We start from the raw sequence: 21,611 nt of genomic DNA, 5'->3' as shown, positions 1-21,611 counted from the left end.
TTATATCGGGCCCCTCCGTCTCTGGTGACGCTCCTGCTCTCCCCGCAGAGGGCACAGGACGCCTCTTTTTCGAGTTTTACCGTCTGCTTCATGAAGCTCGGCCGAAGGCAGGAGACGAGCGGCCGTTCTTCTGGCTGTTTGAGAACGTGGTGGCCATGGGTGTCAGTGATAAAAGGGACATATCACGTTTCCTAGAGGTAAGACGCAGGCCGGGAGCTGCGCTCCAGTCACATCCAGAGCTGCATTCACAATTCCCCAGGCATCCTAACAGCTGAGATGCAGAATTGTGGCCGCAGCTCTGGGTGTGACTGGAGTATGATGATCCAATGTGTGGGATACAGCGAGCAGCACCTCAGTATCTCTCCTGTCGGACTGTCAGCCATGATGTCTCTCTCCGTTTTTTCTTTTTCAGTCTAACCCGGTGATGATCGATGCCAGGGAGGTGTCTGCAGCACACAGGGCCCGATACTTCTGGGGTAACCTCCCGGGTATGAACAGGTTGGTGCAACGGGGGCAGCGCGTCATTTCCAGCTGAGAGTGGGCACCCTGCTAGTGTATGGGGGGAAGTAATTGGTCCATAAAGTACTGGTGCCGAGCAAGGTTGGAGCTAGATGGCGACTTATGCGGCAGACATTGTGCCCTGGGCTGGCGCGTTTCATAGGTTTATAGTGATGAGCGGTGAAAACATCTAAAACGTGTGCAGGTCCCATGTACCCTGTGCACTACGTGTCACATGTTTGACCTTTTCCCAGCCGAAGGCTACTACGGCACAATGCTGACATCGTGGGGGTGTTGGGGCAGTGGTGTCCGTCCCTCTCTCTGCCTGCTCTCCTCTGATCAGCCGCCATCTATTACACTCGGTGGCAGGTACATTGGTACATTGGTACAAATCTTCTGCGTATCGTAGCCCTAGAACACTACAGAGCGGCATCACATGGCAGCGGCAGGAATAGATGAAGCCGCGGCGCGTGGTTCTGTCCAGTGAGCGCAGAGTTATCATCTCTTCCTCGTATTAACCATATGTTTCCCATGTGTCTCTAGGCCTCTGGTCTCTACAGTCAATGACCGGCTGGACTTACAAGAATGTCTGGAGCACGGCAGGATAGCAAAGGTGAGGACGTGGGGACGCGAATATCACATCTGTACCCACCTGTGGTCGGAACCTGAAGACACTACAATTCCATCATACATTATACAGATCAGGCAGCTGCGGAGATCCGTGATGTCATCATGTACATTATACAGAGCAGGCAGCTGCGGAGACCCGTGATGTCATCATATACATTATACAGAGCAGGCAGCTGCAGAGATCCGTGATGTCATCATGTACATTATACAGAGCAGGCAGCTGCGGAGACCCGTGATGTCATCATATACATTATACAGATCAGGCAGCTGCGTAGATCCGTGATGTCATCATATACATTATACAGATCAGGCAGCTGCGAAGCCCCGTGATGACATCATGTACATTTTACAGAGCAGGCAGCTGCGGAGATCCATGATGTCATCATGTACATTATACAGAGCAGGCAGCTGCGGAGACCCATGATGTCATCATATACATTATACAGATCAGGCAGCTGCGGAGACCCATGATGTCATCATATACATTATACAGAGCAGGCAGCTGCGGAGACCCGTGATGTCATCATATACATTATACAGAGCAGGCAGCTGCGGAGATCCATGATGTCATCATGTACATTATACAGAGCAGGCAGCTGCGGAGACCCGTGATGTCATCATATACATTATACAGAGCAGGCAGCTGCGGAGATCCGTGATGTCATCATATACATTATATAGAGCAGGCAGCTGCGGAGACCGGTGATGTCATCATATACATTATACAGAGCAGGCAGCTGCGGAGATCCATGATGTCATCATATACATTATACAGAGCAGGCAGCTGCGGAGATCCATGATGTCATCATGTACATTATACAGAGCAGGCAGCTGCGGAGACCCATGATGTCATCATATACATTATACAGAGCAGGCAGCTGCGGAGATCCGTGATGTCATCATATACATTATATAGAGCAGGCAGCTGCGGAGACCGGTGATGTCATCATATACATTATACAGAGCAGGCAGCTGCGGAGATCCATGATGTCATCATATACATTATACAGAGCAGGCAGCTGCGGAGATCCATGTCATCATGTACATTATACAGATCAGGCAGCTGCGGAGACCCGTGATGTCATCATATACATTATACAGAGCAGGCAGCTGCGGAGACCCGTGATGTCATCATATACATTATACAGATCAGGCAGCTGCGGAGATCCGTGATGTCATCATGTACATTATACAGATCAGGCAGCTGCGGAGATCCGTGATGTCATCATATACATTATACAGATCAGGCAGCTGCGGAGATCCGTGATGTCATCATGTACATTATACAGAGCAGGCAGCTGCGGAGACCCGTGATGACATCATGTACATTATACAGAGCAGGCAGCTGCGGAGACCCGTGATGTCATCATGTACATTATACAGATCAGGCAGCTGCAGAGATCCATGATGTCATCATGTACATTATACAGATCAGGCAGCTGCGGAGACCCGTGATGTCATCATGTACATTATACAGATCAGGCAGCTGCAGAGATCCATGATGTCATCATGTACATTATACAGATCAGGCAGCTGCGGAGACCCATGATGTCATCATATACATTATACAGAGCAGGCAGCTGCGGAGACCCGTGATGTCATCATATACATTATACAGAGCAGGCAGCTGCGGAGACCCATCATATACATTATACAGATCAGGCAGCTGCGGAGACCCGTGATGTCATCATGTACATTATACAGAGCAGGCAGCTGCGGAGACCCGTGATGTCATCATGTACATTATACAGAGCAGGCAGCTGCGGAGACCCGTGATGTCATCATGTACATTATACAGAGCAGGCAGCTGCGGAGACCCGTGATGACATCATAAGGGGAGCTATTCTGATCTTTTATATTAGGAGATTGCTGTTGATGCAATTCCCCAAAATGCACAAATAGTATGTCCAGCAATGCGGCCTATGTGAGATCACAGACGCGTTTCAGACTATGTCCTACATATACACTGTATACTGCTTAAAGTATAAACACGTTATCCCCTATCCACTGGATCGCTGTTAGATCCATTGGGTCTGACCAGCAGGACCCCCTCTAACCATGAGAGAGGAGGGTCCCGTGTCCACACATAGGAATGGCGTTGCTGTCCACTGTCACTCGGACATAGCCCAGGAATGCACTGCTACAGTGGTCTTGGCCCCTATTCAGTGGGCAAACTCCAGCAGTTAGGGGGTGGTTCATGCTGGGGTCGAGTAGCGGGCCGCCCACCTGAAGGTGAGTGACTTTGCAGTCCAGGTATCTCCTCTTCAGTGGTTAGGATTACCGCCAGAACACGTGTACAGGGGGGTCTGAAACGCGTCACTGTTGGGTTGTAATGGCTGCTGATTATTCTGTGGATTCTGCCTGTACACACAGCAGTAGTCTGCAGTTTTGCTGTGTGTATGGTTGTCCTAAAACATTACGGCAGGTGTCCCTAGGACCCCCCACAAGGGGCAGGGATCTCTTGGCAGTTTATGGATGCCATTTCCTTTGTCGTATTCACCTCATCGTCTTGTCTTCTGCAGTTTGGCAAAGTCCGAACCATCACCACTAGGTCCAACTCCATCAAGCAGGGGAAGGACCAGCATTTCCCGGTCTTCATGAATGAGAAGGAGGACATCCTGTGGTGCACTGAGATGGAACGGTGGGTGCAGGTCACAGGGCCCCTGTGATTTACATGATGCATGACACTGGATTATTTCAGAAAATTTTTAAATTATTGGAGAACTCTCTTTTATTTTCAGATATTTCCATTTCTGCATTTATTTTGGGGGTTTCCCAGACTGTAATATTTACGTATCAAATCCATGGAGGTCTGACTCCTGGCACCCCTACCGATCACTCCGAAACTGCACTGCTCCATACACCGCTTAGTGGCCATAAATGGTACTGCAGCGCAGCTTGCATTCATTTCCATGTCCATCAGTGTTACAGTCCTGGGCTTATCTGACCATTTGTAACGGATGACCCCTTCTCTGATTTGTGGGGGTTTGATGAGGCCGCAGCCTTCTTGCTGCTTACCCTAGGCCAGTGACGTCACTGAGCACTTGAATAGGGATGAGCTGCGCCTGGGTCATGTGACCAATGGTTGTGATTAGTGATGAGACTCATCGGAGCCCATACATTTTAATGCTGTAGGGAGGCGGATCTCCGTACAGCATTAATCCGAAGTTTTGAGCAAAGCGACCTCGGATCTAGGGTTGCTTCGCCCATCACTAGTTGTGATGTCAGTGGCCTAGGATAAGCAGCGGTGCTCCCAGGTCAGCTCTCAGGTGTCGGACCGCCACCGATCAGATACTGATGACCTACCCAGAGGATAGTCCTATAACCCCTCTAACAAACGTTCAAATACAGGTTTGCTACATCTGTGTGTGTTGTATCAGGTTATGTTCACATTGCCTTGGCCTTGGAAAAGAAAAAGGTGAAGATTATCAACCGTCTTGAATATTTTCCACTTGGGAATAATCTTTTTCACTGTAGACTGATGGATGATTGTTTGGAAGTGACCTTGTAACCCTTCCCGGATTGATGGGCAGAAACAATCATTGCCGGTGTCTTTCCTCCTTGGCATTGTGATATCAGAATGCTCCGGACCAGCAAACTGCCACAATGTCTGCTCTTATGGAGGTGGTCACACCTGACTGCTACCTACCTTCTTAGCCTCTATGGAAGCAGTAAGTGTCCCGGCACACAGAGGTTTTTTTGGAGGAGATTTGGAGGCAGATCTGCCTGCAGGATTTTCGGCAAAAGCCATAAGTGGGTCCACTAAGAAGGAGAAGTGTAGATCCTTCCTTTATCGTTCTGACTTTGACAAAAAATCTTGCAGGGAGATCTGCTTAAAAAAACAAAACAAAAAACTCCATGTGGCCGTACCCTAAGGATGTGCTTAATTTTTCCACATTTGGTCTAGTTTTTGTTAAATAAATAAAGACCTGTGGATCATCTGAGGTCAGAATTACCTAAATGTATGAAACCATAGAATTCAGAGGGTGTACCTGTCTTTTCTCATGACTGTATATGTGTGTCTTTATTGTTAGGATTTTGTATCTTTTTTATTATATTTAAGATTTTTTTTATATATCTTTTATCTAGTTTTCATCATTTTATGTATGTTATTATTCTTGTGTCTCGAGCTTTATGACTGCTCCAGACACTATCTGACTTGTGTCTTCTTCTCTAGGGTTTTCGGCTTCCCAGTCCACTACACGGATGTCTCGAACATGAGCCGCTTGGCCCGACAAAGGCTTCTGGGAAGATCATGGAGCGTCCCGGTCATTCGTCACCTCTTTGCACCCCTTAAGGAATTTTTTGCCTGTGTTTAAGTCATTGAGGCAAAAAGGGACCTGAGGCTGATGCCCAACCTTCCAGCTCCCCCAAAAAAGAGCCTCTCCGCTCCTCTCTCAGCTTCCCAACGGAATAGAGAGATTTTAGACAATAGAAGAAAGAAAAGCTGGTGAAGAGAAGCGCTGAGGAGCGAGCGGGGGGCGTCTGACATCGAGCAGACACTTCTACGTAACTTCTTGTTTCATGTTACACTCTCCTTTATGTCTCATTTTATTTTTTTTAAGTTTTTACCGTGATGTTTTTGTAGGGGGAGGGGGGGGATCCTTTTATCCTTCTCGAGTTTTTAGTACAATAACTGTCTGCAGATCTTTTAAGACCTCGTCCCAGATTGAGCAGCAGCTTTCAGGTTTTTATATTTTAGTCCATTCTAGAGATTGTAGATTTCCTCCCCCCTCCATCCCGGTGCTAAAAGTCGGGTTTTCTGGTTTTAGTTTTATGGGTCTTTTAAGTGTTCAGCGGCCGCCCACCTCTGGGTCCGGTGGGGGTGGGGTAAGCTGGGCTTTGGTTTCTAGGCTGCGAATAAACGGTTAAGTCAATATGAACACACAATGCAAAGGGTCCATGATCCGCCAGTCATGGATGGGGAAATCATGGACATAGCAGCACAAGGGAGGGGCTGCGTGTGAGTACACACGTATGTTCCACGCCTCTCTTAGCACACACTGAAGCCCACGTCTGCTGACCGGTGCTGTTCCGTTAACGCCTTCTGGGTTGACTGTGCCCAGCGTACCTAACATGTCCAAATCTCACTCACAATGACTGGGAATATCGAGGATATGTAGATTTATCAGCATTTCCAATGTTACGTGTTACTAGGAGAATGTTGCTGAAAAAAAAAACTATTTTAGAATTTTTTTATTTACAGTATTTCAGGTGCCTCAAGCAAGAGGCCGGGAAAAAAAACAGCAGCTCAGACACACAGTTCTGACCTCTATCACTGTTTACAGCTGTCATACTGTATGTCTAATAACCGGGGCTCTACAAGTGTGTGCACAACCTCTGTAAGCTGTATGAAAGGCAGAGACAGCCGCAGGGCTTCACTATCGTCTCCTCAGCCATATAGGCAGAGCTTGTCACCTGCAGATTAAAGGCCCCAAAATATACTATATACTATATATAGATGTAAGATTTATATCCTGTATACCTAATGCTACTATATATATTATAGAGTGGTATTACTGTATATCATTAGTTGTCTCTGTGATTGGCTGTAGCGGTCCATATTGGATCTGTTGACCAGTATTTCTGTAGGGCAGAAATTGTTGCTAGTGCTGGTATCTTGTATCATTGTCTGTCAGTGAGTGATTAAGCGAGGTAGTAATTAGAGGCAATTAAGCAGTGGCAATATCTGTCCATATTTATAAAGGAGCGGTAACTGCCAGTGATTAAAACGGGGACTATCTGTCAGAGACTGTCAGTACTTCAGCAGGGGAGGTAACTGTCGGTACTTCAGCAGGGGAGGTAACTGTCAGTAAATAAGCAGGGGAGGAAACTGTCAGTACTTCAGCAGGGGAGGTAACTTGCAGTAAATAAGCAGGGGAGGTAACTGTCAGTACTTCAGCAGGGGAGGTAACTGTCAGTACTTCAGCAGCGGAGGTAACTGTCAGTAAATAAGCAGGGGAGGTAACTGTCAGTAAATAAGCAGGGGAGTAAACTGTCAGTACTTCAGCAGGGGAGGTAACTGTCAGTACTTCAGCAGGGGAGGTAACTGTCAGTACTTCAGCAGGGGAGGTAACTGTCAGTACTTCAGCAGCGGAGGTAACTGTCAGTAAATAAGCAGGGGAGGTAACTGTCAGTAAATAAGCAGAGGAGGTAACTGTCAGTACTTCAGCAGGGGAGGTAACTGTCAGTAAATAAGCAGAGGAGGTAACTGTCAGTACTTCAGCAGGGGAGGTAACTTGCAGTACTTCAGCAGGGGAGGTAACTGTCAGTACTTCAGCAGGGGAGGTAACTGTCAGTACTTCAGCAGCGGAGGTAACTGTCAGTAAATAAGCAGAGGAGGTAACTGTCAGTACTTAAGCATGGGAGGTAACTGCCATTACATAAACAGAGGCGGTAACTTTCAGTGATTCTGCAGGGGTGGTAATTGTTCAGCTATGCTTATGTGTGTAACTTGCATTGATTAAGCAGGGGCAGAAGCTTTTAATGATAAAGCAGAAGCTGTTACTTTTAGTGATTCTGCGGGGGCTGTAACTGTTGGTCATTCTGCAGGGGCGGTAACTTTTAATGCTTCTGCAGAGGCGGTAACTTTTAATGCTTCTGCAGAGGCAGTAACGTTTAGTGATTCTGCGGGGGGGTAACTTTTAATGCCTCTGCAGGGGCAGTAACGTTTAGTGATTCTGCGGGGGGGGGGGGTAACTTTTGTTTCTGCAGGGGCGGTAACTTTTAATGATTCTGCAGGGGCGGTAAGTTTTCAGCTACATTTATGTGAATAACTTGCATTGATTAAGCAGGGGCAGTAGCTTTTAATTATAAAGCCGGAGCAGTAACTGTCAGAGGTTAAGTAGAAGTGTTATCCCCAAAAGGACGTTAACTGACAGTGATTAAGCGTGGACGGTGACTGCTCGGCTCTGCTGTAATTTACCTTCATCGTGCACACACTTGTAGAGATTATATAGAGTTCATGGTACTACTTATTACTACTGTATACAATGCTTGGTGCTTTCCATAAAGGGGATGATTAAAAACATTGACTTCCAACGGTGCCTTAATGAGTACTTGTCATCCTCGAGCCGTAGGGGAAAATTGGCGCTTCCTGCACGTATATACGATCACGGTGCTGACTATGTGATCTGGTGCTTCTATATTAGAAATGTGCCTAACGTACCAATATCTTACTGACCTCATGACACAACAGAGGAGACTTCACCGGGACAATTTCTTGTTTTCCTCCAAGCCATCTGTACCAGCACTGTTCCCTGGCACCGCTCATCCAGTTACCCCGTTAGGTAAAACAAATTATAATCTCCTGATTTACCATACCATTCACACTCGCAAAGAGTGCCTTATACCACTGTATGGCCAAACGTCTCTTCTGGCCTGGTGTGTTTCTCATCATAAGACCTCACCATTGGATTTCAGTAATGTATATACAGAGTACTGACTGGGTGACCACATATACTAGAGTTGAAGGTTAGAGATCCTTTGCTTGCTGTTCAGTAAAGTCACTTAATTTGCCCATTGGTGACAAAGGCTGAAGCAGCATTGACCAGTCCATAGCTAGTCCCAGCAATTATAGGTGACAAGCACCACTTGTTTTCTCCCATGTGTGGACAGGTGTCAACGGTGCCTTATTGCCAACATGCTTGCGTAAAAACCGGCACCAACTTACATGTTCCTCTCAAAGTCAGGCGATAAACACTTCTGGTGAGCTGACCAAGACACCATGGCTATGCAGATGCCAACCATCCAGGCCTGGTTCCTCTGGCCTGTTCATACTCGCAGAGCTATGCAACAGAAGCTTAAGTTGTGTCAAAGGTTCCAGATCACAGCGTTACTATCTGGAAATAGGGGGTGCTTTACATTTCTTTCCAAACCAACAACCCCCCAGGCCCACTCCAATATGTTCTACTTTTTTAGACAATGTGCAAATTCCCAATTTAGGGCCAACACTGGTGCTTGCTGTGTAGATTTTTACATACATAGGGGTCTCCCCCAATGAGTGCTAAATCATACTGAGCTTCCAACGGAGCATCTCAGGCAAGACCAGCCTCATGCACCTCCAGCGGAAGAAAGATGTTTTTAGTCATCCCCCAACATCAGACTATAAAAATACCTGCTTTTTATACTCCTGTTTATAAACGAGATCTTCAAGACGTACATGTTCTCGTAAAAATAAAAACCACCACTCCCATCTCAGAGGGGGTGCTATATGATCGCTGTTATGTTATATGAACATCAGTGATTCTGGCATTCTAGGATTTTAGAGTGCAGGGGATGGTGGTACCGTGGTGGGGTCCACGACCACCCCTCTCCTATTTTATAACATGTATAACCAGACGGAACGTTCTCATGCCTACATTCTCTTCATGTTATTAGGGTTGATTTCAACCCTCAGTCCTCTCCTCCTTTATATATGATGTGAACATTTTTATTTTTTATAATTTTTTTGTGTCCAAGTACTTGATGAAGGCAGGGCTGTGCCGTAACACTCTGGTTTCCTGTTCTCATGTTATTTTATGTTTTATCACCGTGTTATTTTGCTTTTGATGAACGAGCAGCGAGTGGCTGTTTGCCGCATCTCGGACCTGCAGACTTCTAGCCGACTGCACCGATGCAGTCAAGTCTTAGGCTAGCCATGCACACAAGATAGTAGTTGGACGAATGCTCGTTCGGCTGACCTCTATCATTCCCAAGTAAGCATGTGTTCTCAGTAGGAGGAAGCCGTGGCCAGACTCCCCGAGAACAAAAGAATGAGGAGTTGAAATCCAGCTTGTCTGATCTTGATCTCCCCCATCTTCTGCCATCATGGGAGAGTTGGGAAGTCCTCGTACGCATTAGATAGTTGGCCGGCCTCGCCGAAATTGGCGGGTTTCGCCAACTTACTGTAAATCTACCATGAGGCCAGCTGTAAGCCTGGCTGCATATTGACCTCTTGCGTTGGACGGGATGCACATTGTATTCGAGTGCTGCCTTGTTTTTGTTATCCTGGAGTGCTGCCATTTTGTAGTTCTCAGCTTTTGGTAAAAAAAAATATTTGTAAACTTTGGTTCTGTTTTCCCCTATTAAAGTGATTTTCCTCCATATTGTGCTCCTGTGCTGCAAATGTTGGCAAACTGCTCAATAAAGTGGATATTCATGAAATTGTGCAGGCATCTTCCAGATACACCAAGATGTGGGAGGGATACCCAAACTCCACTTCGGTTTCTTCTGGCTCTGACAGTAGGGTACTTCCCACAGTCTGTAGTCTGCAGATAGGATCTAGGGTACAGGCCACTAAATTACATAAACCTATGGGCAGACAGAATGGGGTACCGGCATTTTCTCTGCACCCCGGCTAACGGTTGAGATGTCACTCAATGCACACGAACGTTGTTTGTTTCCGTGTCCGTTCAGGTGTTTTTTTTGCAGATAGGAGGCGGACCCATTCATTTCAATGGGTCCGCAAAAAATGCGGACAGCGCCCCGTCTGCTGTCCGCATTAGTATCTCCGTTCCGTAGCCCCGCCAAAAAAAAGTAACATTTCCCATTCTTGTCCGTTTTAGGCATTGGTACAATTGATCCGCAAAAAAAAACGGATGGCATATGGATGTTATCCGTTTTTGTTTGCGGACTGCAAAACACATACGGTCGTGTGCATGTAGCCTAAGGCTGAGGCTGCACACAGGCTTTTAGCAGCAAGATTTTCCAGCTGCTGTCCTAAGGAACACCTTGTACTGCAGGCAACTTAGGGCTGCCTTGCGGACTGCAGCTGTCACTTAGTCGGCACCTGAATTGCCCCTAAACTGCCTGCCGTAGCCTGCAGCTGATGTCATCTGGTTTCTAATAAGGTGTTTGTCTTAAAGGGGTTGTCCAGGTTTCCAACCAGGCAGCACCTCTGATACGAGCATCGGAGCAGTTCATGCTCTGATGCTCTCCTTTGCCCTGTGCTGAATTGCACAGGGCAAAGGCTTTTTATGGAGATACGGTGACGTACCGGCTCTCCATGGGGACTGTTAAGTGGAGGCTTCTGCCTAGCAGTGAGCCCGGTGACATCAACAGCACTAATGGGCAGGCTTTAGCACTGACCTAGCCTGTAAAATGTAAAGCCCGCCCATCAGTGCCGGTGATGTCAACGGGAACAATGCTAGGCGGAAGCTTCTGCCTAGCAGTGTAAAAAATAGAAATGATCAGCCCTTATCCTATGAGATACAGCGCAAGGCAAGGGAGTGTATCGGAACATGAAATGCTCTGATGCTCATATCAGAGGGGCTGCATGGGGGGGAAATGTGTATCTGTCCATCTTCAGCTCTGAACTCGGACACCCCCTTTAAGTCGTGCAATGGGCATGATTGCTGCAAAATAATTTATTTGTGTAAGTGCAGATATTTTGCACTTGAAGTCAAGCTTGCCGGGCCCGCTTAGCGTTTGATGGGCTTTTTTATTTCCACCAGAGATCATTCTCATATGGCTCATGCACACGATCTCGAATGAATCACGCATGAAGGAAATGAGAGAGCCCATCAATCAAATGCGCAGGGGCGAGAAGGGGGCACAGGAAGCCTGACTTCAAACGTGAAAACCGCTGCCCCCTTGACTTCAAGATCCTCATTGGCATACAGCCTGCGGTGGAATAAAAGTTGTTTTACAGCTAATATGCCCATGGCATGACTTAGACAAACATCATTAGAAACCAGATGGTCAGCTGTAAGGGACTGTGGGCAGTTTAGGTGCCCCTTTGGTCCTAACAGGTTCCATGGAAAATCTTACTGTGTGCAAAAAACTTTAGATCCCAGGGCTTGGCACCGGTGTGACCACTGCAGGTTGTCACCCGATGCTGTAGGCAGGTCTTGGTGAATACACAGTGGAATATAATGCCCACAATGCATTATTTCTGAAACCTGACGCTGGTTTGGCCATTCTCCAGGTTGTTCTAGTAAAATACCATAGAGCGAGATAAAGCACTTGATAATAAAAATCCTGGATGGCGCCAAAGAAGCAACACGTGACAGCTTCCTGCTAAAATCTATCGGACTTCCACTTATTTCTGGGGATGCACTGCATCCAACATTAAGGGTTGTCGGGGTTCGGAGCTGAACCCGGACATATCCCCATTTTCACCCCTCTGAGATGAGCATTGGAGCTTTTTTGTCTACATTTTTACACCGCTAGGCAGAGGCTTCCGCCCAGCAGTGTTGCCGGTGACGTCACTGACAGGTAGGCTTTAGGGCTGCCCTAGCCGTTTTTACAGCGCTAAAGCCCGCCCATCAGTGACATCACTGCTAGGGGGAAGCCGCCGCCTAGCAGTCCCCTTGTAGAGCCCAAAACGTCACTGAATCTCCAAAAAAGGCCATTGCCCTGCCCGATTCAGCACAGGGCAAGGGAGAGCATCAGAGTATAAAATGCTCCGATGCTCATATCAGGGGGGCCACCTGGGTTCAGCTCTGATCTCAGACAACCCCTTAACTTTTTGCATCCTGGAGAGGATGACTCTCTGGTGAGGAAGAATTCGCAGCACCATAGCAGAGAGATCTGGATGCTTCTCTATTATGAGGTCACCATGGTGAGCTTAAACCGTCAATGGCTTGCCACCCTCAGCCCCCTGCTCTCAGAGGACGGGTAGTTCATGCATGATTGTCATGGCTAAATCTAGTGTCTGGTGATGCCCACAATCAGAGGTGTCACTGGTGGTAGAGCCTCTACTTCTTTCCTCCGTTGGTATTAAGAAGTGCAGTCAGCTTCAGTGAAACAGCTGATCCGATAGCATGCTTCGGCGGAGAGGCTGTAAACCACACAACCGCCGGGGATCGTCAGTGGCATCATACTAAAGGTTGACAGGCTTCCTCCTAGCAGTGTTCCCGGTGACGTCACTGGCACTAATCGGCGGGTTTTATAGGCTAGGGCAGGGCTAAAGCCCACCCATTAGTATCAGTGACGTCACTGGGCTCACTGCTAGGCAGAAGCCTCTGCCTAGCTTACCCATGGAGAGCCCAGTACGTCACTGGATCTCTAGAGAAAGCCTTTGTCCTATGCGATTCAGTGCCAGGCAAAGGAGAGCATCAGAGCATGAAATGTAGGATGGGTGAAAACGGGGGTATGTCCGGGTTCAGCTCTGAACCCGGACAACTCCTTTAATGACCTGGATGCAGGTTCTTTACGTTTCCCTCTATACACCTCAAATGTCAGCTACTATGGTGGTCTATGACGGCACTTAGTCTTTTCGTCCTGGACATTCCAGAATTGCTTGTGCAGACCAGCTGCAAGGAAAGCTGCTCCAAGGCCTGACTGTAGATCTGTGGTCACACTGCTGGCACCAGTAGTCACTTCACCTAATAGTTCCATCTCTCACCTGGTGGGCAGTGTCACATGTATGAGACACACTGTTGGTGATGAGGCATCTTGTTGACTTTTCCCATTCAACTCTATATAAGAAATCCACCCCTAGACCCCGCCATAAGGAGAAGTTTGTGGCTTAATATATCTTCTCTGTGTGTTCACCAAGCCTGACACATCCAAATGGGGCTCTGGACGTGACTTGATAAAAAAAAATATATATGAAATTGGAAAAATAAAAGATTAAAAACAGTAGAGCAAAATATCGGTGATATGCATCTTGCAAAGCTAGTTTCATACAGCGTGCAGTGTTTTTTGTCTGACCGAATGCCAGGATATTTTCCAGGCAGCAGGCGGATCGCCGCCCGACCCTATTACAGTCCATGCGGCTGGTGAGCATTCTGGTAAAATCTGGTAATGTCAGATCCAGAGAGCTCTAGAAGGTTCTCTGCCGGAACCGCTAACGTCGGTGTGAAAGAAGCCTCTGTAGGCATTATGGGGCCCTTGGAACGTCGCTGTCCGATCGAACATCAGTTTTGGTTTCATTCGGATTTCATTTTCATTTGACAGCAAAACCCTCTATGAAATCAGAGCACACAGGCCCCTGGACTCCGAACTTACAGGCCTCCACAGATCTTGTGGGGACAGTAATGGCAGACTTCATTTCCGGGGACGGTAATGGCAGACTTCATTTCTGGGGACGGTAATGGCAGACTTCATTTCAGGGGACGGTAATGGCAGACTTCATTTCCGGGGACGGTAATGGCAGACTTCATTTCCGGGGACGGTAATGGCAGACTTCATTTCCGGGGACGGTAATGGCAGACTTCATTTCTGGGGACGGTAATGGCAGACTTCATTTTTGGGGACGGTAATGGCAGACTTCATTTCTGGGGACGGTAATGGCAGACTTCATTTCAGGGGACGGTAATGGCAGACTTCATTTCTGGGGACGGTAATGGCAGACTTCATTTCTGGGGACGGTAATGGCAGACTTCATTTCTGGGGACGGTAATGGCAGACTTCATTTCTGGGGACGGTAATGGCAGACTTCATTTCTGGGGACGGTAATGGCAGACTTCATTTCTGGGGACGGTAATGGCAGACTTCATTTCTGGGGACGGTAATGGCAGACTTCATTTCTGGGGACGGTAATGGCAGACTTCATTTCTGGGGACGGTAATGGCAGACTTCATTTCTGGGGACGGTAATGGCAGACTTCATTTCTGGGGACGGTAATGGCAGACTTCATTTCTGGGGACGGTAATGGCAGACTTCATTTCAGGGGACGGTAATGGCAGACTTCATTTCTGGGGACGGTAATGGCAGACTTCATTTCTGGGGACGGTAATGGCAGACTTCATTTCTGGGGACGGTAATGGCAGACTTCATTTCCGGGGACGGTAATGGCAGACTTCATTTCCGGGGGCGGTAATGGCAGACTTCATTTCTGGGGGCGGTAATGGCAGACTTCCCCCTTTTACACAGCTTTTTAATTGAGGTCGGCAAACAACTCTACAGGTGATGAGAAAATGTAATTTTTTTTCCATAATTCATTATTCTTTTCATTTATTTGTGCACAGCCCTGAGCAAAATACAATTACAAAAAAAAAATTAAAAACTAGAAAATAAAAAATATATATATAAAAAAATTTCAAATGCCTGGATTCCTTAAATAAGCAGTAGATGGACGGTGATTTAAAAAGGTGCTAAACATTTTATGAGAAATATATATTGTTAAATTAAAGCTATCGGTCAATGACTGTTTTTGGTTTTGGTTTTCCTTTATAACCTTTTCATGTTTTTTGTTGTTTCATTTTATTATTGGGGGTGGGGCAGGGGGGTTCTTGTAGTGCTATAGGACGGCACGGTTATTTTACTCTTATATTATTACGGAAACAGAAAACATAAAAAGGCATTTTAACTTTGTACTTGAAATAAATACGGTAAAAAGCAAGCAACAGATTTTACGTGTTTTAGCCTAGACATTGAACTAGTTGGTGCTTTAACTCTTTGTGACAATGATGTATTCTGAAGATGAAACTATGTAGAGGATTTGATAACTTTTACTGTTACATAACCACAGCTGTTCCATCTTAGAAGCTTCTTTCTCTCTTTATTTTCTTCGTTACCCCCACATTCCTTGCCCCCCAGAAGCTACGGTCTTGATTTTTCTTCACCTCCGTGAGAAGTCATTTCCTCCCTGCATTCCCCCCATTATGACTGTGAGTTCTGTGTGTCTTCGAGCTTACTCCACCATCTGCTTGGCAAACAGCGCCACCAAAAATGTAATTTTTAGAAAAGTGAGTAGCGAGGCCGGAGATAACACTTGTGTCTTCTTGTGTGTGTTGCTGAGCAGGTTGTTCATAATCTTTCGTGAACTTAGAATGTTGACGTCCGTTTCTGTGTGCTGACGGTCAGAATCCGTATATATATACTGTATACATCTCCGGTCTACTGTTGATAAAAGCTCAGCGCCATTTGCCTAAGCATTCGGCAGGAAAGCTGGGATTTGGCACAGGTCCATCTACAATGTCCGAAAACTCTAGACTTGCTATCTGTGGTGGTTTTCATAGATGTCCTTGCATGTCCTCACCTGGAAAACCAACTTCTTGTGCCTAACTTCCAGATGTTCCACAGATAGTAGAGTTGTATTCCTTCTTACCAGCTACAACATTGTTTGTGGACTAGTTCGGAGAAGGCATCCTGGTCATGCTGTAAGCCAGGTAAGCATTCCATAGATGTGAAATTGTGCCTGGGTTGGCTCTTCTCTGTTGTAGAGATGTGGTTGATAGTCTGCTAAGATCTTGGATTTTTTTAAGGTCCTACCAGGGATATTGGTTGGGTTCTTACTTAAGATAAAGAGGAACTAATAGTCTCCATAGTCTACATCTATGTTAACATCTGCTTTACTGGTAGACCTGTCAGGAGACATTGCAAAGTGTCCACGACTTGGTTTATTCCATGTTGGCATTCTTGGGTCATCTGCCATAGATATAGCGTCCTCCAGTAATGTTGTTTTGTCTTTTTATGTCGATTTTAGTTGATAGAGTTGAAGTTCTCTTGAGCTCTATTTTAGCATATCCTTTGTTGGTAGACTTGCCAATGAACATTGCAAACAGCCAATATCTTGGTTTTATGTCATGTTGGCATTCGGCATTCTTGAATCATCTACCATAGATTTAAGGTCCAACCCATGATACAGTTTTTTTTTCCCCTCAAGTGGATACTAGATGAGTAACCTGTGTCATATCCCTCGTGTCACTGCTCTGGTCCTCCGATAAGGAGACCTTTGTTTTGTTTCGAGATTTGCTATTTATTGACAGTAATAATGTACATTACTCCAAATGGTTGATGGAAGGAGAAGCGCAGGTGGAGAGAGGAGAGCCTGAAGGAAGTCAAAGGGGATGTTTTTTTTTAGGTTTTATTTTTTATTACTTAGGGGTATGTTTTAGAGAAACGAGTCCTCTTCTATCGACATTCTGTTGTATCTCTATGTAATTGAAGCTTGTGTCATAGCTGTATATGAACTATGAGGGCTCTCTGCCTGCTGCAGATGGTCCAGTCTGTATCCTCACCTCCATTATTATTTTTTTGTGCCCAGAAGAATAAAATATCGGAAAACGTGTTCATTGTCTGCAGTTCTTTGTTATTTAAATATTTATTTAGTAAATATTTCTACCAATAGGCAGTGTACCCAGTCTTGCTTATAATCAATTTCTTCCTAAACAGAACGCCATGTGTTCAGAAGTGGTATTACATGAGTACATGACACCTGCCAAATTTATCAAGTTTTTTACACTTTGCATCTATCACTAAGGGCTCATGCACAGGACCGTATGTATTTTGCAGTCCGTAAAACATGGATCTGCAAAAAAAAAAAATGGATGACATCCGTGTGATGACCGTAATGCATCTTTTTTTTTTTTTGCGGATCCATTGTAAGAATGAGTATCCTTGTCTGCAAAATGGGCAAGAATAGGACATGTTCTATCTTTTTTGTGGAATGGACATGCGGACATATGGAAATGGTATGCATACAGAGTCATTTTTTTTTTTTTTTGCGGACCCATTGAAGTGAATGCTTCCACATACGGGCCGCAAAAATCGGAAATTAAATAGGTTCATGTGCATGAGCCCTAAGGCCGAGATTTGGTCAGTTATTTCCATTAGTTGTTGTGAGCCAAAACCAGTAGTGAAGCCTCCACAGAGATAAGGTGTAATGGAGAGATCTGCACCTGTTCTGTGTTTTTGACCTGCACCTAGTTTTGGCTCACAATAAGGGCTCATGCACACGACCATATGTATTTTGTGGTCCTCAAAAAAAGGATCCGCAAAAAATACGGATGACGTCCATGTGCATTTCGTACTTTGCGGAACAGAACAGTTCTATCCTTGTCCGTAATGCGGACAACAAAAGGACATTCCTTTTTTTTTTTTGCAGAATGGACATAGGGAAAGGGAATGCACACAGAGGAACTTCTTTTTTTTTTGTGGACCCATTGAAATGAATGGTTCCGCATACGATCCACAAAAGAAATGGTACAGACACGGAAAGAAGATACGTTCGTGTGCATGAGCCCTAACTGATGGAAATAACTGAAGTGTGAACTTGGCCTAATTTGGCACAATTAGCTCTGATTCCCAAATTCATGCCTCTTAGAACACTTCTGACAAATCTATCTCAGTGATCCCTATGTTAGAGACGAGAGCTATTCACTAATTAGTATATACAGTCAGGTCCATAAATATTGGGACATCGACACAATTCTAACATTTTTGGCTCTATACACCACCACAATGGATTTGAAATGAAACAAACAAGATGTGCTTTAACTGCAGACTGTCAGCTTTAATTTGAGGGTATTTACATCCAAATCAGGTGAACGGTGCAGGAATTACAACAGTTTGCATATGTGCCTCCCACTTGTTAAGGGACCAAAAGTAATGGGACAATTGGCTTCTCAGCTGTTCCATGGCCAGGTGTGTGCTATTCCCTCATTATCCCAATTACAATGAGCAGATAAAAGGTCCAGAGGTCATTTCCAGTCTGCTATTTGCATTTGGAATCTGTTGCTGTCAACTCTCAAGATGAGATCCAAAGAGCTGTCACTATCAGTGAAGCAAGCCATCATTAGGCTGAAAAAACATTCTTATAAAGAAGGAACGCACCGGTGAGCTCAGCAAAACCAAAAGACCCGAAAGACCACGCAAAACAACTGTGGCGGATGACCGAAGAATTCTTTCCCTGGTGAAGAAAACACCCTTCACAACAGTTGGCCAGATCAAGGACACTCTCCAGGAGGTAGGTGTATGTGTGTCAAAGTCAACAATCAAGAGAAGATTTCACCAGAGTGAATACAGAGGGTTCACCACAAGATGTAAACCATTGGTGAGCCTCAAAAACAGGAAGGCCAGATTAGATTTTGCCAAACGACATCTAAAAAGCCTTCACAGTTCTGGAACAACATCCTATGGACAGATGAGACCAAGATCAACTTGTACCAAAGTGATGGGAAGAGAAGAGTATGGAGAAGGAAAGGAACTGCTCATGATCCTAAGCATACCACCTCATCAGTGAAGCATGGTGGTGGTAGTGTCATGGCTTGGGCATGTGTGGCTGCCAATGGAACTGGTTCTCTTGTATTTACTGATGATGTCACTGCTGACAAAAGCAGCGGGATGAATGCTGAAGTGTTTCGGGCAATATTATCTGCTCATATTCAGCCAAATGCTTCAGAACTCATTGGACGGCGCTTCACAGTGCAGATGGACAATGACCCAAAGCATACTGCAAAAGCAACCAAAGAGTTTTTTAAGGGAAAGAAGTGGAATGTTCTGCAATGGCCAAGTCAATCACCTGACCTGAATCCGATTGAGCATGCATTTCACTTGCTGAAGACAAAACTGAAGGGAAAATGCCCCAAGAACAAGCAGGAACTGAAGACAGTTGCAGTAGAGGCCTGGCAGAGTCTGGTGATGTCTATGCGTTCCAGACTTCAGGCTGTAATTGATTTCAAAGGATTTGCAACCAAGTATTAAAAAGTGAAAGTTTGATTTATGATTATTATTCTGTCCCATTACTTTTGGAGTGGGAGGCCCATATGAAAACTGTTGTAATTCCTACACCGTTCACCTGATTTTGATGTAAATACTCTCAAATTAAGGCTGACAGTCTGCAGTTAAAGCACATCTTGTTTGTTTCATTTCAAATCCATTGTGGTGGTGTATAGAGCCAAAAATGTTAGAATTGTGTCGGTGTCCCAATAATCATGGACCTGACTGTATGGGGAGAACATACAAACTCTATGCCCCAAGAACCACGTCGCTGCTACGTGAAGAGCCCATCATCCATTAGTGGTATTCAGCATTGGCGGCAAAGTTTCAAAGTACTAAACGAGTCCGAGCAGTTCTCACACGTCACGTACCGAAGCCTAAACCTCACAACCCTACGCTTCTCCATGGCTTGAGGATGCTATGAGATGTTTCTATGACACTTCGGGCTTAACCTCTGCCCCATCCCCCATAGTTAAACTTCTGAATCTGCTTTTAACCTGACACCTCCATTGATCACTAGGACAAAGAAGGGGCCTCACTGCTAGTAAAGAGCGTCGGCCATGTCGGGGACATTTCTCTATACCGCTCCTATTCATGAGTTGCAGTTCAATTTGCCTTGTCACTTGCATTGTTTGGATAAGTGAGGGGCGAGCGGCAGGACCCCCACCGATTATGAGGTTATGGTATATTCTAGTGATACGCTATGAAATTCCTGGGAAGACTTCTTGCCCTCCGACATAACTATACGTCACAGGTTGATTTCGGCTCCATCATGTACAGTGCCGAAATGCGAAGCTGAGCTCGGCTTTGTTAATGAGGCAGGAAGCTGACTTCAGCTTAGGATTTTGACAATGCAATTTATGCGAATAAACAAAGTGTCACGTCATAGACGCGAGACGCAGCAAGTCTCGTGATATTTGCCAAAAGTTCGCAAAGACCTCCACGGAGCCAATACATTTTACGGTAGGGTGGAGGCTATATTTTCAATGAAGGGTTCGGATACAGCAATCTAAACCCTGTTCTAACAGTATAACAATAGCAAAGACAGGTGCACTCTGCGGTCTTACTAAACCTTCAAACTGATGTTAAAATTGAGAGATTAGCCAACATATCCTACTGTGGAGGACATGTCTGAGCCCGAGCACCGCGCCAAGGTTTTTCAAGTAGCTCGGGACCTAACACTCGCCTACCTACCTAAACCCTGTTCTCTCAACACTAATCATGCTGTGGGAACTCAGCCTAAGTGACCATGGTACTATTCATTGATTACAAGCAGAGGTTTTGAAAATGGTGAGAAACTGGAATTCATATATTAGAAATGTGCAGACTTTAAATCCTTTTTTTCTGGTAATGATTATTTTAATTTTTTTTAGCGAGTAGACGTAGCCTTGCCCCTGAAACAGACGATTCATACTTATCTGCTCCCCGAACCCCACCGCTCCGATCCTTCATGCTGCCCCATCATCTTCCATTGTTTACATCCAGCGGTGTATGGTCACATGCACCTCTCCAGCCAATGACTGGCTTCAGCGGTGATGTGGCCACAAGGAGCACGTCACCACTGAAGCCCATACACCACCGGACAGTGCGGGGCGAGGAAGGTGGAGACAGCATGGTGCACCGGAGCGGCAGAGAACAAATATGAATCTTCTGCTTCAGGAGGCTGGCTGCGAGCACTTCATAAAAAATTATTACCAGAAAAACCCGTTTTACTCCAACATTGTTCCTATTGTGTATAATGTATGCCGCCGGTATGAGCAGAGATCTGGGGGGATCACAGTATATGGAAGTATTTGCTTAACTACCAGATCATATATGGTTGCTACATACACCGTCGAGTCCCATTATTCTGACCACTTCCTACTTCCGATGTCTGCTGGCTCGGTGGGTATATAAGGTGTGGTGAGCCGGCTCGGTGGGCATATAAGGAGTTCTGAGCCGACTCGGTGGGTATATAAGGTGTGCTGAGCCGGCTTGGTGGGTATATAAGGTGTGTGGTAGGCTGTCTGCACATATATCCCTGATTATTGGCTTTCCAACCAAGTGTGGCAGTATTTCTGAAACTGATGTGAGAGCTGAATGTGGCTACAAAGATGCATGAGTGCGAAGCGAAA

At 45.8% G+C, this 21,611-nt stretch overlaps 1 protein-coding gene across 12 annotated transcripts in view; it reads left to right on the top strand.

Moving 5' to 3' along the window:
- Window positions 1-7,514, top strand: part of DNMT3A (DNA methyltransferase 3 alpha) — a 152,662-nt gene extending 145,148 nt beyond the window's left edge. For 7 of the 12 annotated variants that reach the window (XR_005778075.1, XR_005778077.1, XR_005778076.1 and 4 more), the window contains 6 exons: window positions 49-197; window positions 413-498; window positions 1,042-1,111; window positions 3,651-3,769; window positions 5,306-6,903; window positions 6,958-7,514. Coding sequence is in view for 1 of the 12 variants with exons in the window: in XM_040427017.1 (XP_040282951.1) it covers window positions 49-197; window positions 413-498; window positions 1,042-1,111; window positions 3,651-3,769; window positions 5,306-5,447 (566 nt within the window). In the remaining 11 variants the exon portion in view is untranslated. The other 5 variants (XR_005778073.1, XR_005778072.1, XR_005778074.1 and 2 more) reach the window with 5 other exon arrangements.
- The last annotated feature ends 14,097 nt before the right edge of the window (window positions 7,515-21,611 follow it).

The sequence above is a fragment of the Bufo bufo genome, chromosome 4, assembly GCF_905171765.1.
Source record: "Bufo bufo chromosome 4, aBufBuf1.1, whole genome shotgun sequence".
Lineage (NCBI taxonomy): Eukaryota > Metazoa > Chordata > Amphibia > Anura > Bufonidae > Bufo > Bufo bufo.
The sequence above is the reverse complement of the archived record's forward strand: the minus strand, read 5'-3'. Positions and strand labels throughout refer to the sequence as shown.